We start from the raw sequence: 24715 nt of genomic DNA on the forward strand, positions 1-24715 counted from the left end.
CCTGAGAAGGATAACTCTGAGCAGACGAAAGATGAGACTGTCCTTGGGTAAGAAGAGAGATGCCTCCTACAGGGTAGCATGGAGGGAAGTAGAAAGCATACGTGTAGAACAGGTCCACCTCGAGTTTAGGGCAGACTGCTTCACAACTCTCCTAGTCACAGAAACAGATGTGATCTTGTTAGTGCTTTTGGTGGTGCGAAGCTGAGTTTGTTCCCATCTGACGGCTTCTGATTTCTCTGTAAAGTTGGGGTTAAGTCATCTGTTAACTGGTGACAGGAAGTGACGAATCAGTTTGCAATAACAGCTGGTGAGAGTAGGAAAAGCAGCGTACTAAAGAAATACAGTGCGAGTGCCATGTGTAGGAAAAGTATCAAGTATATAAAGTACCTGGCATATAATAGGTGCTTCATAACTAATAACATTTACCAACATTATTACTGTTAATGGCCGGTATTATGCAGTCACTGGCCAGACAGAAAGTCTACTCTGTAGACAAGAAGATTACAAACCACATCAGGGCAAGTTTGTGTAGGACTTGTAGCCTTTATGAGCACTAATAGATAATGCTCATCCTTTAAAAGTCATGATACGTCTGCTATGAGTTCTCACATTTTTATATATGTTGGTTTTGTCTCAATATATAAAATTTTATGAGAGGAAGTACTGCATATGACCAAATCTCTATATTCCTCAAAGTTTCTTATACCTAGTATTATTTGTAATTTGTCTTGGTTTTCCTCTGATTACAATGGCAAGCGACTGTTTGCTTGCCTTTTTTTTTGTTTGTTTGTAGGTAAACTTGAATTTATTAAATGTCAAAAACATTTGATTTTTTCAACCATTTAAAAATGCATAACTTTAGTTCACAGACCATACAAAAACAGGCAGGAGATCAGTTTGTCAAACCCTGGTTCACATCATAGAATAGCATATAAACATGCTTTTTATGGGACTTTCCTGGCAGCCAAGTGGGTTCAATCCCTGGTTGGGGAACTAAGATCCTGCATGTCTAGTGGCAAGCACCCCTCCCCACCACGGTTTATTTTAAAAAGGTGCTGCCTTCAGGTACAAGGATGACACATATGTGTACTTCCTATAACAGTAGATGTAAGAGCTGCTAGTTATAGGGAACAATAAGACAACAAAACTTTTAAAAGCCAGTTCCTATTTTACTAGCTGTACTTCTAAGTACTTGGTAGCTAGAGAACATTTCTATCATTGGACAGGCCCATGTCCTAACTGACAGTATTTATTCAGTACGTCATCACAAACCATATAATACAATAACAATTCCAACGTTTCATATTTATTACTGGGTCTCAGACTGATAGTGAGGAAATAACATCAGGAGCCAAGCATTACAGTAGTGATGTTCTCATTGTGATTTTGCTGCTTAAAAAAGTGGTCTTAACATGTGTGCCACACATGTTAAGACCACTTCTTATAGACCCAGCTTGGTTCTTCTCCAATGTCTTCTCTTGGAGTTGTACCTGATTTTATTGCCAGTTTTCATTCGAATCCATTGAGGAATGGGACGATTCTGCTTTTGTTTCTTGGCCAGGAATCGCTTGATCCTGAAAGTCTTGTGAGAAGACATGGTGAGGAGAGAACTCAACCGCACATAGGATGGCGGAGAAGAGAGTGTTTCCTTGCTTTTAAATGTTCATATTAACTTGTACCTTCCTGTTTTATTTGTGTAGGGTAAAATTTGAGGGAGCTAAGAACTGTATTGAATATGACCATCCACAACAGGAACTATCCAGTTTTCACAAACAAAAGATCTACTACTTACAAATAAAATGTTAGCTGGCTAGCACTGTACAAGAGGCTAAATTAGAGAAAATACTGTGATCTTTCTTACCATAGTTTCATTCTTCTGAGACACTAAGGATGTGAGGTATACAAACTGAAATACAGAGATGATGTTTGTTCACTTAAAGAGTTCAAAATATCTTGGGCTTTTATTCCTGCCTATACTTTTATCATGTAAGTCAATTATAGCTGGAGTGGGAATATGGCAATTCTGGCAAAGAGGAGGGCCACATTTCTATAATAAAACACGGATGGGGTCCCTGATGGTCCAATGGTTAAGAATCCACCTTGCAACGCAGGGGACGCAGGTTTGATCCCTGGTCAGGGAACTAGGACCCCACATGCTGAGGCGTTACTAAGCCTGTGCCCACAGCTGCTGAGCCCTCACGCTCTGGAGCCCGTGCTCTGCAACAAAAGACCCCGTGTCCACAACAAAAGATGCCACATGACGAAACAAAGATCCCATGGGACGCAACTAAGACCTGATGCAAATAAATAAATAAAACTTAAAAAAAAAAAAAAAAGCATGGATAAGTGGTGCGCATTTGTATGTTGGGTTGTGGTTGCTGTTTAGTTGCCAAGTTGTATCCAACTCTTTTGTGACCCCATGGACTGTAGCCTGCCAGGCTCTTCTGTCCATAGGGTTTTCCAGACAAGAATACTGGAGTGGGTTGCCATTTCCTCCTTCAGGGGATATTCTCAACCCAGGGATTAAACCTGAATCTCCTGCAGTGGAGGCAGATTCTTTACCACTGAGCCACCTGGGAAGCCCATGATAGATGGTAGCAATAGTTAATTATTTGTCAAATTTTATAACAGAAATTAAAACTTCTTTGGCTGGCAGTTCCTTTCTCAATAACTAAAATATAGAAATATATCTTACAGGGCTTTGCTGGTGGCTCAGTGGTAAAGAACCTGTCTGCCAGTGCAGGAGGCATAGGTTTGAACCCTGGTCTGAGAAGATCCCACTTGCTGCAGAGCAACTAAGCCCGTGCGCCATGACTACTGAGCCTGCGCGACTAGAGCCCACACTCTACAAGAGAAGCCATCACAGTGAGAAATCTGAGCACTCGGAGAGTAGTCTCCGCTCACCACAGGTAGGGGAAGCCCGCAGCAACGAAGACCTAGCAGAGCCAAAAATAAATAAATAAATAAACAATTTTTAAAGAAGAAATATATCTTACAAGTGAAATTTAACTGGTATTAAAAGGAAACGTTTTATTAGATATAACATGAATTTAAAGTTTTTGGAAATCTGTATCAAAAAAACCAAATGCCATTCGGGGCACAATGAGAAAGTTTTACAATCAAAACACCTTTTACTTTTCAGAAATCTGGCTGAAAACAAATGGTTAAATGTGCTGCAAACAAACAAGCCATTCTGTCTATAGTGGAAGCTGAACAAAGTGTGAGCTGCAGACCCACTGCCCTAATAGTGACCGCAGCAGACGAGGGAAGAAGGGAGCTCACGAGCAGGGCACTCAGACTCAGGCCAGGAGTCCACCTAGAGTCCACTTCCGGTCAGTCTGACAAGTCACTCTGATCCAACACGATTATCCTGAATGAAAAAAGGGAGTTTCAAGCTGGTGTGTATGCTTTTTAAAGACACAAACAACAGCCTCTTTCTATTCAACTGAATTCAAGGGAAAGAAACTTTGATCTTTATCATCAAAAGAGCTTATGATAAACTAGTGTGTCCTGGAAATGCGAAATGCCCGCAAAGCAAGGGACAGCAGCGTCTTCTGTGCTCCCTCCACCCAGAACCTTCTTGTGCTGACTGCCAATTCCGTAATCCAAGTTGGCATGTTTCCCCTTCTGTTTTAATTAATTTTAAACATTAGCATTTCAAAACTGAGCAACTCTGAATTCAAGCCTTTGTCATTAATGTTTATTTAGATACTGGTAAATGTTTAAAGTCTGTTCGTGTTGTCTGTAAACAGTGGGCTCTGACTTACAAACATCTGGTATCTCATTACCTGGATGGTTCAGACCAACCCAGTCGCTTCCAAAAACAGGGTTTTAGTTCCTCTTGATGAAATATAGGAGGAAGAAAAAACAACTTGATTATTCTTTGGATCAAAGGATGCCAGCGTTCAGAAGTCCCACTAGTACTCTCTCCAGTTTAGGGTGGACTGTTTTACCTCCAACAACTGTTTGCTTCTACAGAGATGAAATATGTCTAAAAACAATTACTGGGCTTCCACTCCTAATATCCTACAGCTCCCTGTTATATCAACACATACCAATAATGCTAATTTCACAGGGTCCCTCCATCATGTTCTCAGTGAATTCAGTACTAGCTAAATGCTCACACAGTCAGGGTCCTGGAGGAAACAGAATGTATCCCCAGGCCCTTTCATGAAGTGCCTGCTTACAGAGGTGTTGGAGTTAAGGGTGCAAACAAGGGATGGCAAAGCATCCAGTGACCAGCAGCAGTGGGAAGCCTTGTCACCCCTAAGTCTGAAGGGGCTGGGGAGAGCAGCGGCAGGGCAGGACAGTTACTGGGACCCCGTGCAAGCCAGAAGTGGAAGGACGGGACAGAAGCTGTGGAGGGACACCATTTCCACACGGACACGAGGCGCAGAGGCCGTAGTCAGGCGGGCAAGTAACATCCAGCTACTCGTCAGCCCTCTGATCTGCGAGGGCCTCTCACTGGCCAACAGGGAGCCGGCTGACCAGCAAGCCCAGCAGATTCAGTTCATACAGGTCAGAGGGAGAATGAGAATGGACTGGGGAAGGGATGAAAGAGGTACCAGGTGATCTCAAAGAATTAATGACCGTAACTTCCTGAGTAGGAGGATATTAAATGTAGGAAGGCACCATTTGCAGATGGTCCCTTAGAGCTCTATCAAAAGTTTTGAAATTAAGGTTAATTTATATTTCTCACATTACTTGTAGGCACCAGTTAAATTCCACAATTTATGATTTCTTATTGGATTCTTATTTAGCCTCTCCGTGAGATAAATCTAGAACTTTTTTGAAGATACATTAGGAGCAAAACATCTTTCCAAACAGTATATGTGGATGATGAGACTAGCTGAAGACTTGATTTAGAAATAAAATTGGATGTCATTACTGTTTTGTGATGAAGACATAATTGGCAATTAATAGAAAACCTGGGCTGAACTATAGGGGGAAAGTGTAGGAGGACTGTATACAGCATCTGGGAAATATTTGTAAATAACTCTGATGCTCACTGAAGCCCAAGGACTCCGGGTTACATTATAATGACCTTCACACCTTCTTCAGAAGTCCCTAAAAAGCTCTCCGGTTTCCTTTTCTCTGGCTTCGTGCTTTCTTCCCCCTTCCGCTTCTTTTCACCAACTTCTTGATCTTTGCTGCTTGCCTCCCTTCAATGACAATGATTTTGGTCATTAAATCATGTGCACAAAGGCCAGAGGGAGAAGACTGTGCTCCCAAGGAAATACAGCAATAGCTAGCACTAATTGTGTGGGTTCCCTCTGTGTCCAAGTGCTGTAATGTATATTAACTCATTTAATTCTCATCACAACTGTGTAAAGTAGTACAGCGGTGAGAAAACTGAGGTACAAAGAGGTTGAATTACATGCCCAGTACGTCCTAGAGCTGAGGTCAACCCAGAAAGTCTGACTCAGGACTCTGCTCTCAACCACTAGGCTATATCGTCTCAAAGGAAACAAACATTTCATTTATGTTGTAACTGATGTCCTTTTTACAACCACATATATTTTGTTACCTTATCTTCATTTCCTGAAACTCTCAAGTGAAATATCTAATTGCAAGATCTAACAATTGAAGACCACATTTGTCAGACTAGTAAGCAGAAACCATCTCCCCAACTCAGCTCTAAGTTCCCTAAGGGCAGAGATCTCCTATGGCTCTGCACCTCAAGAGCTCAGAACAGATGATGGCAGAATCAAACTGATATAGTATAGGGACTTTTCTTGCTTTCACTTGGTGGATATTCAAAACAAAATATGCAAAGTGAGAGAGAAAGTAAAGCCAGCTAGGAAGAAAAGGATTTTTTTCTTCCTAACCTCTCATCACCAGTAGAATCACAGGCTCTAAAGTTGGAGGAGGTTATCTCTTACCTCCGTCCAGATGCCCTGGACCAGAGTCATCCCCCTTATGCCTGGGTGGGAGGGGCTGCTGTTAAAGTAAAGGCAGCTGTTTTCTCTTTCTGATTGCTGTGGCTACTAGAAAACTTGTACTTGATTGAATAAACGTCTTTTGCTCTGCAGTTTCTAGTCAGTAGCTCTGTCCTTTGGGGCAGAGGAGAGTGAGCTGGCTCTGTTCGCTTTACAGTATTTTGGGTATTTGGGAACAGCTATCTAATTCTCTATCCCATATGCTTTTCTCAGACTGAGCCTCCCCAGCAACTTTAGCTGTTCTCATATGACAAGGTTTCCAGACATCTAGCTGTTCTGTGGCCACCATCTTCTGTTTGTGACTGTCCCTTTTAAAATATGACACCCCACCAGGAGCCCCACAGTGACCAGAGTTCGAGGAGCTCTAGGAGCCTCTAGCCAGTCTGAGACGTCACCTTGATCTGGACAGTACATTTTCTGCCTGTTCAGTGTTAGTGCAGCATAGACCTTTTTAGCAATCATATCAAACTGAGGTCTCAGGGAGTCCCTGTCCATGCCTTCTTCAAGGAGAATGTCTTGAATTCTTACCATGTCTCAAAATGCATGTTAAATGCTTGGCATATAAAAATAAGACGTATTTCCCATTTTCAATGAAATTACAGTTGAGTACGAGCTTCTGGTCAAAAAATTCTCTATTAGGTCAGCCCTCTCACATTCAATACTTTTGGATCCAAACGCTCACCTTCATCTTGCAGAGAAATTTAACATTCCCACCTGTCAAGATCATTTTGAATACACAGTCTATCACCCATCACATTACCATTCATCCTTAGACCGTGTTATCTAAAAATTTGATAAGCACGCATTTTCTGATTTAATTCAAATGACCGATGAAAATGTTGAAGGTGACAGGGCCAAGATACAGCAATTTTAGAGGCCTCTCTCTGTTCTGATATCAATCTGCTAGTCAGCATTGGGAGCACGGTAGGTGGCTGGAGGGAGAGGCGCAGGCAGGAGGTGGGGCCGGCTTATCTACAGTGACATAATACCCTGGCCAAACATTCATTCTCCAAGAAGTTGCTGTACTTTCTAAAGAAATAATAAAATCTGTTAAAAAAAAAAAAGCGCAAAACTAAAATCTCATCCCCCTTCCTGAGAAAGAAGGAAAGGATGCCCTGGTGGAGAACAAGAACCTTGCCGGGCCCTTGGGCAGATCTGGTAGCTGTGTGCTGTCCTCAGGGGGCTGCAGCCATCTCTCCAGGTCCTCGTCGAGTGTAGAGTGAGCTCTGTCCAAGGCAAAGGAAGAGAATGAGACAGCGACCACTCCCCCTCTCCCCTGACAAGGAGACATGCCCTATAGAGCAGGAAAGGACCTTCACACTGCACACATGAGAAAACGAGAGCTCGGTGAGACCGCACTGAGCTGTGGAGGTCACTGAGAGCCCATGTAAATGCGCACCAGGACCCTCCTTCAGGCTCTTGACAAAAAGCCTCAGCCCCGGGACTTCCCTGTTACCGGTACAGTGGTTATGCCACCTACCTGCCTCAAACCTGATCTTAGACCTCCAGCCTCCAGAACAGTGAGAAATAAATTTCTGTTGTTTATAAGCACACACAGGCTTCCCAGCTGGAACTAGTGGTAAAGAACCTGTCTGCCAATGCCAAAGACGTAAGAGACACGGGTTTGATCCCTGGGTCGGGAGGATCTCATGGAGGAAGGCATGGCAGCCCAGTCCAATGTTCTTGCCTGGAAAATCCCACGGACAGAGGAGCCTCTGGGGGGCTACAGTCCATAGGGTCACAGAGTCGGACACGACTGAAGCAACTCAGCAGGCACTCACAAGCATAAGTACAGACACAGAAAAGAATCCACCTGCCAATGCAGGGGACACAGGTTCGATCCCTGGTCCGAGAAGATCCCATATGCCACAGAGCAACTAAACCCACGCACCTCAACTACTGAAGCCCACACACCTGAACCTGTGCTCCACAACAAGAGAAGCCACGGCAGTAAGAAGCCTGAGCACCACAAAGAGTAGCCCCTGCTCCCGCAACTAGAGAGAGCCCGTGCGCACAGCAACGAACACCCAGTGCAGCCAAAAATAAATTATTTTTTTTTTAAAAGCCTCAGCACCCACAATATCACTGCCTCCCAAAGTGCAATCTAGACTCTGTCTCAATTCTAGGTCATTACGTCAACTTCCACCTGGGGCTAGAACTGCACACTCATTCCCGCAAGTTTTCCAGATTAAGAACTGCCTCTGAGGCTACAGGATGAGGATAATGTGTTTTCAGAGGCCTGAAAAGTCCCAACTGTCTGAAAAAAATATCTTCCACTCTGGCTTGGTGCAGGACTGAGATGACTGAGCAGCTGTGGCCATCTACCTGTGGCCAGCACAGCCAGCCCTTCGGGAAAAGGAGGAGGCAGTGATAACAGTAGCTAACTTTTGATCATGTGCAAAGCAGTTTGTATTTGTATAACTGAATGTAACTCAGCCTTCTTGGGATACTCTCCTCTTGCCTTAAATAAAGGCATAGATTTTTACTGAAGATGCACTGGAGAGAAGGAATGAATGGAGTTACAGCAGACATCACAGACAAAAGCTTGCCTCCTCCTTTGCCTCTTTGTCTTCTCTGTCTCCCCACTCAAATAAACCCTCTCCCTCCTTCCTCTCAGGTCCCAGGGCTCTAGTCTCCTCATAAGACCTTCCCATCCAGGTCTCTCTCTTTTCCTTCTTTGTAAAGAATAGTTTAGCCCCTGAAGAGTGTGACAGAAACGGGATTCACTACCCAAAAGTTGTTCATAACCCTCTCCTCCCTTACCTTCCTCTTCTATAGCAGCTGAAAGCTAAAAACTCAATTTCCAGTCTCCCTGGCAACCAAGTGTGGCCATGTGTCCTATCTGGCCAAGAAGATAACATCTGCTGAAAAGGGCTTCTAGGAAAATTTTTTTTGCTTTCTGGATAAACAAGCACAGAGTGGGCTAGACTCTTGCCCTACCCTCTTACTTCTGCCTGGAATGGGCACAGAAGCCACCTTGTCCAAAAGCTGACAAGTCTGAAAACAAAAGCCAACATGCTATGTCTGGCAGAGCAGAAAGATCAGAAGAGCCTAAGTCTCCAGAGGCATCACTGATTCTACATCAGCCAAGCCCTGCCAACTGCTGGTGAGACAAAATCATCTAAACAGGAGTGGTATTTTTAAGTGTATTTTTCTAATGTTTGCAGCTGCAAGTATTCTGCATGGCTTCCCCAGGTATCTGCTGGGCCAGGAGGAGACTGAGGCAAGTGGTGTTAAGTGCAGATTCATAGCCTCTCTTCCTTTAAAATGTAAATATTCTGTTCATCAAAATATGGTGTTTTTTTTTTTTTTGCATTAGTATTGATTTTTACAAATACGGCATTAAAATAGTACATTCTTGACTTCTGAGTTTCTTGGTGCCTCCTTCAATTTTGTCCCCACGGAGGGTGTCGCCTTCACCTCCCCCCAGTCCTGGCCCTGAGTTTGGGACAAAGTTTGACAGCTTGGACAAAGCTAGAGAAGTTGAGCTGAGGTGGTTTACCTTGCAATGCAGGTCCAAGGAGAGCTCCAAGTCAAGAACAGAATTGGGTCCCTTGAGGGAAACTTGTGTTTTTAGACTGAACTGTCTGGATCACTGCCCCCATCTTTTCTTATTTGGCTACGAAGACCTAAAAATTCTCTTTAACTAAATGTTTTGAAAGAAATTGAAACCTATGTTTGCCTCACAAAATGAAGTAAAAACCAAAACAAAAAACAACTTGACGAGGGAAAAAAAAACAAATAATCCTATTTTAAAACGGGGCAATTTCTCCAAAGAAGATACATAAATGGCCATCCACATTCAAAAAGATGCTCAACATCACTAATCATTAGAGAAATGCAAATCAAAACCACAATAAGATACCACCTCACACCCATTAGGATGGCTACTAACAAAAAAAGAATAATAATAATAATAATAAAGCAATTATCCTCCAATTAACAATAAATTATAAAAAAGATAATAAGTATTGGTAAGGATGAAGAGAAACTGGAACCCTTTTGCACTGTTTGTGGGAATGTAAAATGGTGCAGCTGCTGCAGAAAACGGGATGGCATTTCCTCGAAAAAATAAAAATAGATTTATCATATGATCCAGCAATACCACTCCTGCATATATATATATCCAAAAGAAACGAAAGCAGGGCGTCTTGAAAAGGTATTTGTATACTCACATTCGCAGCAGCATTACTCAGGACAGTGAAAAGGTGGAAGCAACCTAGTATCCACCAGCAGATGAGTGGATAAACAAAATGTGATACACGTACACACCCTCTCAATGGAATTCAGTCTTAAGAAGAAAGGAAATTCTGACATGCTACATGGATGAACCTTGAGGACATTGTGCTAACTGAGATAAGCCAGTGACAAGACAACGACGGCATGATTTCACCTCCAGGAGGTATCAAGAGTGGTCCAATTCAGATAAAGAGAGTAGAACTGTGGTTGCTAGGGAATGAGGGGAGGAGGAAATGGGGAGTTGTTGTTTAATGGGTACAGAGTTTCAGTTTTGCAGGATGAAAAAGATCAGCTGCACAACACTGTGAACATACTTAGCACTACTGAATTGTACACTTAAAATGTTTATGTTGTATGTATTTTACCACAATTAAAAACTTGGTAAAAAAAAAAAAAACTTTTAGGAATAGGGGCTATAAGGATAACATGAAAAAAATACCCTTTTTTCCTAATTTGTCAATATCAGAAGAAAAACTAACATAAATTAACACTACAGTTTTCTAAACCCTTAAAAAAAATCTAGCTTTTTCTGTTACCTCTCTGTGTCCTCTTCTAGATCCTGGGTTTCTTTGGTCCAAAGCATACTGCTGTCTTCTTTATTACTGTGAGTTTCTTGTTCTTCTAAATGCCTTTGATCTAGAAACAGTTGAAAGACTTTATTAGACCAAAAAAAGTTTTTTTGAGAAAACCTGCCTTAAAATGGAGTGCAAAAAAATGAAGGCTAATCAGTGGACCCTGAAGTCTACAAAGCACGAGTTCCCTTCTGCCCAGAAGAGCAGGGGGCCAGGTGGCAATCTGCAGGGTGCCCGTATCCACAGCAGCTGCTTTGGAGGTCTGGGGAGCTCTCTGCCAGGTGAAACTACAGGAAAGCGTTCCTGTGCCAAGGCTCAAGAGAGACAGAGGAAAGAAATGGCACATAAAAGAGGCCGCAAGAGACCCAGAAAACAAGTTGTACAGATTTATTTCGGGGGACCACCCTCTTCCCACTTGTTAGATGTTTCCATATTGAAGCCAGGGAAAGAATTTGGGTGGGGAAGGGTAGAGCCCTTTAGTGTATGCCAGGCATTTTACATATGCTTTCCCATTTCATCCTGCCAGAAGTTCTATGAGAGGAAGGAGACTAACGCTTGCTAACTATCTTACAACGTACCAGGCACTGTGCATGAACACCATTAGGTGGAGTTATCACTCTCCTTTGACAAATGAGGATAACTGAGGCTCAGGGATATAAAACAGTTTGTCAGACCAAAATAAGCCATGGAGTCAGAACTGAAGTGGAGTGTGCCTGACTTCAAAGTCCACACCCCCAGGTGTACCACTATGCTGCCAAGGACAGTTACAGCAAAACCTGGTGAAAAGATCATATCCAATTCTTTGCGACACCGTGGACTGCAGCCTGCCAGGCTCCTCTGTCCATGGGACTCTCCAGGCAAGAATGTTAGAGTAGGTTGCCATTTCCTCCTCCAGCGTATCTTCTTGACTCAGGGATCAAACCAACAACTTCTGTGTCCCCTGCATTGGCAGGTGGATTCTTTACCACTGAGCCACCTGAGCAGCCCGAAAAAGATCTGAGGATCTGGCTTACCATTTGCAGTGCTGCCCGGACGACTTGCTGTGTTCTCATCCAAGGCTGTGGATGAGACCTGCTGCCCCTTCAGGTGCTCTGTCACAACATAAAACAGATCTGCATGTCACGTCATCCTCTGGGGTAGTGGTTCTCAAAGAGTAGCTCTCAGACCCACAGCCTCAGTATCAACTGAGAACTTGTTATATATGCAGATTCTCAGGCCTCACCTCAGACTACTGAATCAGAAACTCTGGGGGTGTGGATGTTTTACCTAGCCCTCCAGATGAGTCTGATGCCTAATGGCACTTGAGAACCACTGTATTCAATCCCATGTAACACTAAACACAAACGTAAAAATGATGATCATGATAGGTAGCACTTGCAGAGCAGGTACTATTTCCAATCTGTATACATTAATTCAAGATTCCTTCCTGCATGCATGCTTAATCGTGTCCAACTCTGTGTGACCCCATGGACTATATAGCCTGCCAGGCTCCTTGGTCCATGGAATTTTCCAGACAAGAATACTAGAGTGGGCTGCCATTTCCTACTCCAAGGGAGCTTTCCAACACAGGAACTGAACTCGTGTCTCTTACGTCTACCTACATTGACAGGCGGGTTCTTTACCACTAGAACTGCTAATCTCCTTAATTCAAGATTAATATATTGAATTAACCTTCACAACAACCCTATGAGATTGATCATATTATTGTTATTCCTGTTTGACAGATGAGCAAATTAAGGTAAAGAAAGGAAAAGAAATCCCAAAAGAGAGGGGATATATTATACCTATGGCTGATTCACGTTGAGGTTTGACAGAAAACAACAAAATTCTGTAAAGCAACTATCCTTCAATTAAAAAATAAATTAAAAGAAAGGTAAAGGAATTAGATAGTAATGTGATGGAATTAGGATTTGAGTACAGGCAGTCTAATTCTAAGGTTTATGCTCTTAATCTCTATTTTATATACTCTCGCAAAGAATATAATTTACAATTCCTAAAGAATTGACCACTAGACCAAGACAAGCATCTCCTAAACTCAGTATACTGCTTCACAAGTGTTAGGTCCTCCCTTTCCTCAAAGTGTTCCCCAGAGCCCAGCAGAGAGACAGCTGGGAGGCAGCACAGATGGGCCCCCAGGCTCACTGGCCCTGCTGTGTGTGGGCACAAGTTTCTCTCTTCTAGCAAGTCAGGAAGCAAGCCCTATCTGGCAGCTTCTGGGCACTAAGGGGCCCCATAAAGCTCATGTAATATAATCTGAAACTTAAAAATCCTTGTTATTGTTATCCTTGTTAAAGTAGTCCTTGCTGATCTTAGAGGATTCTAAATGACCCCCTGCTTGAGGCCCTGGACAGAAGCCTGGAGCTTTGCATAAGTGCCCTTCAAAGGAGCAGGTCACTCCCCACAGCTCTCCTGAGAGGAAATGATGACAATGATGATAAGCAATAATCAGGTAGGCACACCCATTATTAGGAGAAACTACTCAGGTGCCCTCTGCCCTTTATCTTTCTGGAAAATTACCGACCCATCTCAAAGTATAAGACATCGTCTAAAAACCTGGCCCAGAAAATTACCATAGGTGAAATGAGGGGGAGTTTCTGCAGAGCACACTGGGATACAGCAGTGCCAAGAGGCTGGGGCCCAGGAGGAAGCCTGTGACAGCTGCCGAGATGCGGGGGCAGTCCACATGCGGACAGCAGGGAGAGAGCAGGACCCAGAGGAAGGGCATCACTGAGGTCACACTGCACAGGAGCCTGCAACTGCCGTCCTCACCCATGGCCAGAAACCAGACGGCACCGAGAGCAGGACACGTGGGGGTGGCCGCTCCTCTCACCAGCAGCAGTTCCATTATTATATGAAGGACAGCAACTGGAGAGGAGGAATTTGCAAGGGTGCCATAGTGGGTTCCAGAGGACGAAAGCTGGAGTGGGGTGAGAGCCGAGAGCCTGAGCCCACAGCCCTGTGGCACTGGGGAGGGCTGTGGCGGGGCAACAAGGGCCTGTGACTGCAGAAAGAGAAAGACGCCAGGGAAGGTTCTGGCAGGTCTGACCGCCTTCACCCAAGTTCACAAGGCCAGCAGCCAGGGGTTAGGGGTTGGGCAGCCTAGACCATATCTGTCCACTGAGTCAGACCAGGTAAGGCCTCATTCACCTCTCTCTTCCTGATGAGACACCAGACTTCAGAGATCCTGAAAACCGAGAGATGCCCCTCAGGAGACCCCCTACTGGTCCTATACTAAGAACTGGACCATCAGAGGCCTGATGAAATGTACCCTCTGAGAGTGAGGTCAGCTAGGCTGTCAAGAAGAGAGCAGTCAGTCCTCTCTGCCTGGGGAAACAAACCACCTGGCCCAAACGCTTCTAACACCTGCTCCGTTTATCCCAGCAGCAGCTCAGCTGGGCAGGGCCCACGGGTCAGCTGCAACTAAAATTGAGTGGGTGTCCCTCAGTCTCTGCCTCAAATGAAAAATTCTGGTGTCATTAGATCTTGTGCCACTGACTTCCCTGCCCTCAGGAAAGGGATTCTTCCACAATGCCAATACTTTAAAATCTCCTGCTAATGGCAGAATGGAAAGCACAGGATGTTTTGGCCCGAGATGCCAGAATTCAGTAGCGCTGAAGTATAGCTAGTTTGGTTCAAAAGGGAGGTGAGAATTCCTTTAATAAAAGAAGTTCATCATGATAAACCACTTGGATGTTGTTATTCCCTCTTAGAATCACTACCGTAGACCCTTAAGGAACAACATGACCACAGACACAGGCCACATACGCTGGCCAGGCTTTAGTAGTAGTCTGAGGCCTATCATTGGAAAACTGCCCCCTCCTGAATCCTGTCCATCCAGGGCCTTCTGCACTAGTGCTCACACCTGAAACAAAGCCCCATACGTGGTCCGTGACCACAGCAAGCAGGGCCAGGAAGGATATTCTGCACTGTGCGTGCCTTACCGATTTCGTCAAGCAGCTCCTGGGACGGTGGTGGTAGCTCGTCGATGTGATGTTGAGAGATGGCTTCTACGAGTTCTTAAGAAAGATAAAAGGAAAGTGACTGAACACCTTCCTGGACCTGAACTAGACTTGCTAGGCTTCCATACGGATTTGACGTAGAATTTCTCAAGGATGAAACAAGCTAAGACAAGGAGAAATCCTCTTACATGAACAGTCCTATTGAGACTTCATATGTGAATGGCTTTACGCTCGCTTTTCCTCTAAACCCTCTCCTACCTCCCTGCTCACCTCAGTACCACTTGACCTGTGGCCCTCTCCAAGGATCTTTGGGGTAGGTGAGGTATAAATTCTTACTAAAAGGCCAGGGGTTCAATTTGGACCAAGGCGGCTGGAGGAATAAAGAAGCTCCAGACCTGTCAAAATGAATAAAACACAAAGTGGGGGTCTTTCTGTGTAGATTACCCAGCCAGGGGATATGGGAGACCATACTTTGGACCTTCACCTAAGGGATCAATTGTAACAGTAACCAAGACCCCTCAGCACAGCTTGAAATAACTCTATTCCCTTGAGGGAAATTCTAAGACTTATACCAAAGACACAAGACAACAAGATTAGTGGAGCAAAGGCCTTAAGAGCGGTTAAAACTCTCAGACCCTTTGATCTGAAAATTGTCTTCTAAGACTCTATCCTAAAGAAAGACCAGAGGTTCAGATAAAGATTTCTGAAGAGCAAAAATTAGAAAACAACATGAATTTTCAATATGAAAGCATGGTTAGGCAACATATATAGAATGGACTAGTATGCAGTCTATACTTATGAATAATTTTTACTGTCAAGTGGAAATTCTAAAATATATCACTGAAGAAAAAGCAGCAGCCAGAGCTGATATACCATGTTAGCTATGCTAAATATGTGTGTGTGTGTGTGTGTGTGTATAAATAAATAAATATATGGAGGGGTATAGTTCTAAAAACATAAAAAAGATAGGTACCAAAATAGTACAAGTTAAAAAATGATGCTAGAATGGTGGTAGTTTTCTCTTTTAAGTTCTTTGAAAAAAAAATTATTTATTTGGCTGCACCAAATCTTAGTTGCAGCATGTGGGATATTTAGTTGCTGCATGCAAACACTCAGTTATGACACGTGGCATCTAGTTCCCTGACCAGGGACTGAACCTGGGCCCCCTACCTTGGGAGCATCTTAGCTACTGGACCACCAGGGAAGTCCCTTAAGCTCTTCTTTAATCTCCAAGAAAGTCCCTTAAGCTCTTCTTTAATCTCCAAGTTTTTGATAACAAGTATGTTTAATTTGTATAATCGGGGGAAATAGCAGTTTTGTTGAAACCTACTATAGCATCAAAGATGAGATGAAGGCTCTCTTAAATGGGCTTACTAATTATGAGCTTATATTTTAATACTGAACACAGGGTACCTTTCGGCAGGCTCCTTCTCTGAGTGGCACAGCGTGATGTGTCAGGCGCCTTAGCAATGCTGGAGGAACCAGCCCCAGTAAAGGCAGGCAATCTTTTCTATAAATAAGACATAAACGTGGTAATTTACACACACATTATTAAGCTAAAAAGGCATGTTAAGCTCAGTCATTTCCAAAATTAAGCTTGTGTATCATTCATGGACGAAGCCACTTGTTTTGTTGATCGAGTCAAACTCATTCAAATGTCACCTTCTCTGGGAAGCTTCCCACCCTTCTTTGCCTCCACAGCACTCAGTTTTTACTGAGTCCCTCTCACTAGGCTCTGAGCTCCTTCAGGGCAGGGACTTTTTTTATTCACTTTTGGATGCCTATTAGAAGGCCTGGCATAGTGCCTGGCCCTTAGAACCTGCCCTATTGACAGTACATTGAACAAAAGCATACAATTTTTAAATTCCCTACTTCAGAATGAGGCTTTTTGTGAATCAAATGCCCAAAGAAGATGAGAGTGGTTTTTTCACTGAGGGCCAAACAAGTAATCAGTTTGCCCATAGAATGGTCTGTTTGTTGTTTATTCACTAAGTCGTGTCCAGCTCTTTTGCAAATCCATGGACTGTAGCCTTCCAGGCTTCTCTGTCCATGGGATTGCCCAGGCAAGAATACTGGAGTGGGTTGCCATTTCCTTCTCTAAGGGATTTTCCTGACCCGGAGATCAAACTCGCATCGCCTGCATCAGCAGGTGGATTTTTTATCTTTGAGCCACCAGGGAAGCGACACTATGGTTAGTCAACGGATTTTTAATGAGCAGTACCGAGTAAGGAACTTGTAGTTTTCCTGAAAGGACTACATGTGAAATATGAAGGAGAGCGAGAGGGAAACAAGCAAACAGCACGGGAAAGGGGAGGAAGCAAGGAGAAGGCACCAGTAAGTGTTTTTACTGCAGATTACTGGTTCAGGAACAAGGTACAGATCAATCAGAACTCTCTGAGAACTAACCAGAGGAGGCTTCAAGGAAGAAGCAGAATGTAAAATATGGTTAGACTGAAAGAACAGTGCAGATGAAGGTAGCATCATAAGCTATGGCAGAGGCCGGCTCTTTAGAGAAATTGCCAAACATTATCTCTGGTGGGGTGGGGAGAGGAAAGGGTACAAAAGCCCAGGATCCACTCTACAGTACAGATCAGAAAGGAGCCCCAGGGAAGTCTGGGGAGGATCCAGCTTATTTCTTCCTTTCTCTGTAAAATAGATATGGAGAAACCTTGACCTTTTGATCACTGACACCTTTGGAATCACTCCATGAGGGTGCAACGCACAGTCTATATACTTACAAGATTAGTCAGTCTAGCAGGGAGAACTTCAGAGGAAGTAAGAAGGGAATCTAGGCTCTTTGCTTTTTCTCGGACACTTGTAAATTTATCAGACAAAGTCTGAGTAGATTCTTGACTGGTCCCGCACGAGGTAGATCCTGTTTTAGTATCCTGAAATGGGATACTCTCAAGGCAGTCCTTATACTGACTAGCAACTGAAGAAAGTGACCCTGTTGTAGAAAAGAGGGCAGTCAGTGTCTGAATACTTTACATTATTTAAAAAGAACAATAACACACACACACACACAAAACCCATAAAACTCTGTATCTATAATAGGAATTTCCCAAATTGTCAATAACTGAAATAATCACTGATTTGAGACAAAGCTCCATAAGGTATACAAAATGATAGTCTCTAAACTTGGCCATCAAAATAAAGGGAGATTATCTGAACCACAAATAAACTGAAAATAAGGACACTAAAGAGAGGGTATTTGATGCTGGCTGTATGCGGTTACAGGACTCAAACTATGTATTCTTAAGTACAAGATACTGTTTTAAGTTACTAACTCTATAAAAAATCCAATGTGAAAGTGGAAGTGTTAATCACTCAGTTATGTCCAACTCTTTGTGACCCCATGTGGCTCCTCTGTCCATGGGATTTTCCAGGCAAGAATACTAGAGTGGGTTGGTATTTCCTTTTCCAGGGGATCTTCCCAACACAGGGATGGAACCTGGGTCTCCTGCATTGCAGCCAGATTCTTTACCAGCTGAGCCACCAGGGAAGCCCTTGTAGAGAACCCAATGTATTTGCCCAAAATTCAACAGTGCTTCAAGTACAAAGTAGACTTGGCATTCACATGTCTCTATTGCTAGAATAAAAAAAAATCTCCTTATAGCTGGTTGGATGGCATCACCAATTCAATGGACATGAGTTTGAGCAAACTCCGAGAGACAGTGAAGGACAGGGAAGCCTGGTGTGCTGCAGTCCATGGGGTCGCAAAGAGTCAGATACGACTGAGCGACTGAACAATAACAACAATAGCTAATCACCACCACCATCACCATCACCACCTGGCCTCCCATGGGATTATCCCCTTCCGCTCTGGCCCTAAAGAAACCCCTCTGCACTGTGAGGAAACACCCATCTGTGGGTCTGCGCCCACAGCCTGGCTTCCCACAGCCAGTGAGACGGGGGCTGTTAGTTCCCCTCCCAGAACACCCCCCTGTGAGAGAGTACCTGGGCTGAGCGGGGTACTGACACTAGTAGGTGCGTGGTTTATTTTGGGTGTTTTGCATGAGACTTCCTTGAAAGAACCGTCGTGTTCACAGGAGATACTAGACAGGTCCTGAATGTCTGTCAATGATCTAAAGTATTAAAAGCACAGAGTTACTGGGAGATGCTTAGAAAAATCAAACTCTATATTCCTAAGAGGTACTTTTTAAAGATGCTCTTCACAAAAATCTTTATTTGGCAAGAGGCCAAAATCAGAGAATACTTCAGAATATCCATAAGATATCTATAAGATACTTAAGATATCTTAAAGAGAGTATCAGAGAATATCTTAGAAAGAGATACTAACTTCAAACATATCTCAGCAGCTAAAAATAAATCCCAAAGGTCAAAGTATATTAATGTGGGAAACAGATTTAATCTACCTTAAGTATAAGATTATATTCTTATTATCACTGTATTCCCTTGATTGTAAGATGCTATCAATTTAGATCGCATCATCACAGCAGCTTTTTGGTGAAAGGAGAAACAGGCTCACGTTACATGTATACATAAAAATAGAAGAACACAGAAACTCTTACAAATAAGAAAACACCATTTCCCTAAAACCAAGACTTTGCACAGAATCCTTAAGTAATTTCTGGTGGCCATACATATCTTTCTCTTTCGATTCCTTTGGTGGCTCCTTTAATGTCTCATCTTGTTCGCCTTCAGGACTGTTAAGAGAGAAAGTGAGAAGATGACATAAATCTTCTGTCAGCAGAGTGCAACAACGTGGGCCAAGGGCAGTGTGAGAGGCCGTGGGAAGGACACTGAGCCCAGAGTGAAAAGGGAGGGCTCCAATCCTAACTCTGCTACTGATGAGCCACATGTGCACACGCATATCTGGGCCTCTGTTTCCTCTTCAGAGACTAAATAAATACTCTCGATGCTTTAGAGCTGTGGTGTTGGAGAAGATTCTTGAGAGTCCCTTGGACTGCAAGGAGATCCAACCAATCCATTCTAAAGGAAATCAGTCCTGAATATTCATTGGAAGGACTGATGCTGAAGCTGAAACTCCAATACTTTGGCACCTGATGTGAAGAACTGACTCACTGGAAAAGACCCTGATGCTGAGAAAGATTGAAGGCGGGAGGAAAAGGGGACGACAGAGGATGAGATGGTTGGATGGCATCACCGACTCAATGGACATGAGTCTGAGTAAGCTCTGGGAGTTGGTGATGGACAGGGAGGCCTGGCGTGCTGCAGTCCATGGGGTCGCAAAGAGTCGGACAGGACTGAGCGACTGAACTGAACTGAACTGAAAGGTCAGCCCACCTGAAATCAGCCTATGATGCTACTAGCTGAGCAAGCTCCTGAGGAAGTCAATGGAGTACTTTGCTGGGGATGGAGCTTGGAGCAAGAGGCACAGCCACGGGACCTCACCAACTGTGAGGCAGCTTCCTGGCATGGAGGATCAGGGGAGGCCAAGAAAGGCTTGTGTCAAAGAAAGGCTAGAAAAGAATTCTGAAGACAAAGTTGACTTGTTTCTATTTTAACCAATATTTAAGATACATTTTCAATACTCAAAACACAAACTATAAGCCATATCTCATGCTGTTGCTGCTACTGCTACTAAGTCACTTCAGTCATGTCTGACTCTGTGCGACCCCATAGACGGCAGCCCACCAGGCTCCCCCGTCCCTGGGATTCTCCAGGCAAGAACACTGGAGTGGGCTGCCATTTCCTTCTCCAAGATCTCATGCTAAATCCTCCCAAATGTTCCCATATTTCTAATCTTTGTAGCAATCGCTTTGAGACCAGTGGTATAAAGGAAAGAGAATGGATTTTGGATTGGGTTGTGACTATTAATTCATTCAAAAAATATTTCTTCTTCTGAGCACAACATAGGACAGTGCTTTCTGGTCCTCCTAATTTACATAAATGACCATATTGCTTGCTTTAACCAGTGAAATGGAAGTGAAAGTGATGTGATTCACTTTGGGGCAGAAACTTTTAAAAGTCCAGTGCACAATTCACTATGTTCTCTTTTTCCTGCCTCAGCAAGAAAGGAAGCATAAAGATGGAGTCTCCCGCACTGTGGATTTCCGAGAGAAAGTAATACAGCACAGAACACTTCTGGCCAATCCCTGATGGACATGGAACATGGACACGAAAGCAGTTTTTGTTGTTGTAAGTCACTAGAATCTGGGGGCTGTGTGCTACATACATTAAGTAGCTCAGCTGGTAAAGAATTTGCCTGCAATGCAGGAGACCCCAATTCGATTCCTGGGTCAGGAAGATCCACTGGAGAAGGGATAGGCTACACACTCCAGTATTCTTGGGCTTCCCTGGTGGCTCAGACGGTAAAGAATCCGCCTGCAATGCAGGAGACCTGGATTTGATCCCTGGTTGGTAAGATCCCCGGAGAAGGGAAAGGCTACCCACTTCAATATTCTTGCCTGGAGAATTCCATGGACAAAGGAACCTGAAAGGCTACAGTCCATGGGGCCACAGAGTTGGACACAAATGAGCAACTAACACACACACACAACTAGAAGAGAAATTTGACCAAGGTCGTACAGTTAGAAAAGCAAAGTCAAGATCTGGATACAGATGACAGCTCCTTTTCATGACCCTTCACAATTCTGCTGAACAAGTCCTAACAAATCTAAGCTGCCTAAAGCTTATTGTTATAACATGGTGGCTATTATATTTGAAGAAGAGCAACATATAAATATGGGGCATTGAGATACCAAGGGAACATTTCATGCAAAGATGGGCTCGATAAAAGACAGAAATGGTATGGACCTAACAGAAGCAGAAGATATTAAGACGAGGTAGCAAGAATACACAGAAGAACTGTACAAAAAGATCTTCACAACCCAGATAATCACGATGGTGTGATCACTCACCTAGAGCCAGACATCCTGGAATGTAAAGTCAAGTGGGCCTTAGAAAGCATCACTACGAACAAAGCTAGTGGAGGTGATAGAATTCCAGTTGAGCTATTTCAAATCCTGAAAGATGATGCTGTGAAAGTGCTGCATTCAATATGCCAGCTAATTTGGAAAATTCAGCAGTGGCCACAGGACTGGAAAAGGTCAGTTTTCATTCCAATCCCAAAGAAAGGCAATGCCAAAGAATGCTCAAACTACCACACAATTGCACTCATCTCACATGCTAGTAAAGTAATGCTCAAAATTCTCCAAGCCAGGCTTCAGCAGTACGTGAACCATGAACTTCCAGATGTTCAAGCTGGTTTTAGAAAAGGCAGAGGAACCAGAGATCAAATTGCCAACATCTGCTGGATCATGGAAAAAGCAAGAGAGTCCCAGAAAAACATCTATTTCTGCTTTATTGACTATGCCAAAGCCTTTGACTGTGTGGATCACAAGAAACTGTGGAAAATTCTGAAAGAGATGGGAATACCAGACCACCTGACCTGCCTCTTGAGAAACCTATATGCAGGTCAGGCAGCAACAGTTAGAACTGGACATGGAACAACAGACTGGTTCCAAATAGGAAAAGGAGTATGTCAAGGCTGTATATTGTCACCCTGATTATTTAACTGATATGCAGAGTACATCATGAAAAACGCTGGGCTGGAAGAAGCACAAGCTGGAATCAAGATTGCTGGGAAAAATATCAATAACCTCAGATATGCAGATGACACCACCCTTATGGCAGAAAGTGAAGAGGAACTCAAAAGCCTCTTGATGAAAGTGAAAGAGGAGAGTGAAAAAGTTGGCTTAAAGCTCAACATTCAGAAAACTAAGATCATGACATCCAGTCCCATCACTTCATGGCAAATAGACGGGGAAACAGTGGAAACACTGTCAGACTTTTTTTTGGGCTCCAAAATCACTGCAGATGGTGATTGCAACCATGAAATTAAAAGACGCTTACTCCTTGGAAGGAAAGTTATGACCAACCTAGATAGCATATTCAAAAGCAGAGACATTACTTTGCCAACAAAGGTCCGTCTAGTCAAGGCTATAGTTTTCCCAGTGGTCATGTATGGATGTGAGAGTTGGACTGTGAAGAAAGCTGAGCTCCAAAGAATTGATGCTTTTGAACTGTGGTGTTGGAGAAGACTCTTGAGAGTCCCTTAGACTGCAAGGAGATCCAACCAGTCCATTCTAAAGGAGATCAGCCCTGGGTGTTCTTTGGAAGGAATGATGCTAAAGCTGAAACCCCAGTACTTTGGCCACCTCATGCGAAGAGTTGGCTCGTTGGAAAAGACTCTGATGCTGGGAGGGACTGGGGGCAGGAGGAGAAGGGGACAACAGAGGATGAGATGGCTGGATGGCATCACTGACTCGATGGACGTGAGTTTGAGTGAACTCCGGGAGTTGGTGATGGAGGGAGGCCTGGCATGCTGCAATTCATGGGGTCACAAAGAGTTGGACACGACTGAGTGACTGAACTGAACTGAACTGAACCATCAATTAACATTACTTCTATGAGTCTGAAACTGTGAATAAAATAATGGCATATACCTTCGTATAGGTTGGAATTGAGACTTGGTCAAAATTTCAGAGTTCTTTCCAAGGTTTTTTCTCATTTGGAACTTTTCTTCACCTGAAAGAATAAAGTAAACGCATTTTTAATAAATTTTTGCAAACCCAGATTATGATTTTCATTCTCTGGAGTTTTCTTGGTCTGGTCTAGAATAATAAATAATCTACATAAACAAAGTGTTTCCTAATTGGGCTTGGATTGAGTACTGTAGAAGAGGTTTTTGCTCTGAAAGTTTATTTTCCTTGCTCAGAGGGGACAACTATATTCTGACACTCAGAATACAATCAAGCCATTTACTGGCTTTTCAGTTATAGCCGCACAGTTACTTCCGGAGACAAATGGTGTTTTGTCTTTTCAGGAAGGCAAACTGACCTGATTCCTGTCAACAGACACCAGGGGGCGTTGACACCAAGAACTGTTTGTTCATTGAAGATTCCAAGCAGAAAAGACCATTAGCTGGGCATTCCCAGGATGCTAACTGTGTCTCTTGGCCACCAAACACCACTTAAAGACTGGAGGTGGGGTCCTGAGTACTAATGAGCTAATTCAACTGTCTTCTGTTCTCCTTGGCCTCAAGCATCTCAAGTCCTCCCCAATTCTCAGGAAGATACTTTGTAGGCCTCTGGGCACACAGGACCAGTATCCAATTTTCCTTCCCACATTATACAGCTCTGGTTTATGGAGAAGTGGACACGCAGGCTAGCCTGCCCTATTGGCAAATGCTCATGATCCCCCTGCCATTCTTTAGGTCCAGAAGGTGGCCTGGTAGGCAATGGCAGGCCCACTATAAAAGTACCACCTTTAGCAAAAGCCAAGATACTGATAAAACCATTTGAATGCAGAGTTCCAAAGAATAGCAAGGAGAGATATGAAAGCCTTCCTCAGCGATCAATGCAAAGAAATAGAGGAAAACAGAATAGGAAAGACTAGAGATCTCTTCAAGTAATTAGAGACACCAAGGGAACATTTCATGCAAAGATAGACACAGTGAAGGACAGAAATGGTATGGACCTAACAGAAGCAGAAGATATTAAGAAGAGGTGGCAAGAATACACCAAAAGCTGTACAAAAAAGACCTTCATGACCCAGATAGTCACGATGATGCGATCACTCACCTAGAGCCAGACATCGTGGAATGCGCAATCAAGTGGGTCTTAGGAAGCATCACTACGCACAAAGCTAGTGGAGGTGATGGAATTCCAGTTGAGCTATTTCAAATCCTAAAAGATGATGCTGTGAAAATGCTACGCTCAATATGCCAACAAATTTGGAAAATTCAGCAGTGGCCACAGGACTGGAAAAGGTCAGTTTTCATTCCAATTCCAAAGAAAGGCAATGCCAAAGAATGTTCAAATTACCCCATAACGGCACTCATCTCACGCTAGTAAAGTAATGCTCAAAATTCTCCAAGCCAGGCTTCAGCAATATGTGAACCATGACCTTCCAGATGTTTAAGCTGGATTTAGAAAAGGCAGAGGAACCAGAGATCAAATTGCCAACATCCACTAGATCATCGAAAAAGCAAGAGAGTTCCAGAAAAACATCTGCTTTA

The 24715-nt window shown here is 43.5% G+C and overlaps 2 protein-coding genes across 15 annotated transcripts in view; both read right to left on the reverse strand.

Moving 5' to 3' along the window:
• Positions 1-1233: 1233 nt before the first annotated feature.
• Positions 1234-1651, reverse strand: LOC133231568 (large ribosomal subunit protein eL39). Its single transcript, XM_061389936.1, has one exon. It carries the CDS (start codon positions 1595-1597, stop codon positions 1442-1444), a length of 156 nt encoding a protein of 51 aa, XP_061245920.1. The 5' UTR covers positions 1598-1651; the 3' UTR covers positions 1234-1441.
• A 1359-nt stretch (positions 1652-3010) lies between these two features.
• The window catches only part of TEX14 (testis expressed 14, intercellular bridge forming factor), a 149790-nt gene continuing 128085 nt past the window's right edge, over positions 3011-24715 (reverse strand). For 9 of the 14 annotated variants that reach the window (XM_061390130.1, XM_061390131.1, XM_061390133.1 and 6 more), the window contains 12 exons: positions 23142-23223; positions 19242-19376; positions 18667-18794; positions 17448-17656; positions 16123-16219; positions 14692-14766; positions 11764-11841; positions 10715-10814; positions 7073-7165; positions 5053-5162; positions 3789-3840; positions 3011-3370 (listed from right to left, as the gene is read on the reverse strand). In XM_061390130.1, coding sequence (XP_061246114.1) covers positions 3334-3370; positions 3789-3840; positions 5053-5162; positions 7073-7165; positions 10715-10814; positions 11764-11841; positions 14692-14766; positions 16123-16219; positions 17448-17656; positions 18667-18794; positions 19242-19376; positions 23142-23223 — 1196 coding nt within the window. In that variant the 3' untranslated portion in view covers positions 3011-3333. Of the gene's footprint in view, positions 3371-3788; positions 3841-5009; positions 5163-7072; positions 7166-10714; positions 10815-11763; positions 11842-14691; positions 14767-16122; positions 16220-17447; positions 17657-18666; positions 18795-19241; positions 19377-23141; positions 23224-24715 lie in introns of all 14 variants that reach the window. The other 5 variants (XM_061390136.1, XM_061390141.1, XM_061390137.1 and 2 more) reach the window with 4 other exon arrangements.

The sequence above is a fragment of the Bos javanicus genome, chromosome 19, assembly GCF_032452875.1.
Source record: "Bos javanicus breed banteng chromosome 19, ARS-OSU_banteng_1.0, whole genome shotgun sequence".
Classification (NCBI taxonomy): domain Eukaryota; kingdom Metazoa; phylum Chordata; class Mammalia; order Artiodactyla; family Bovidae; genus Bos; species Bos javanicus.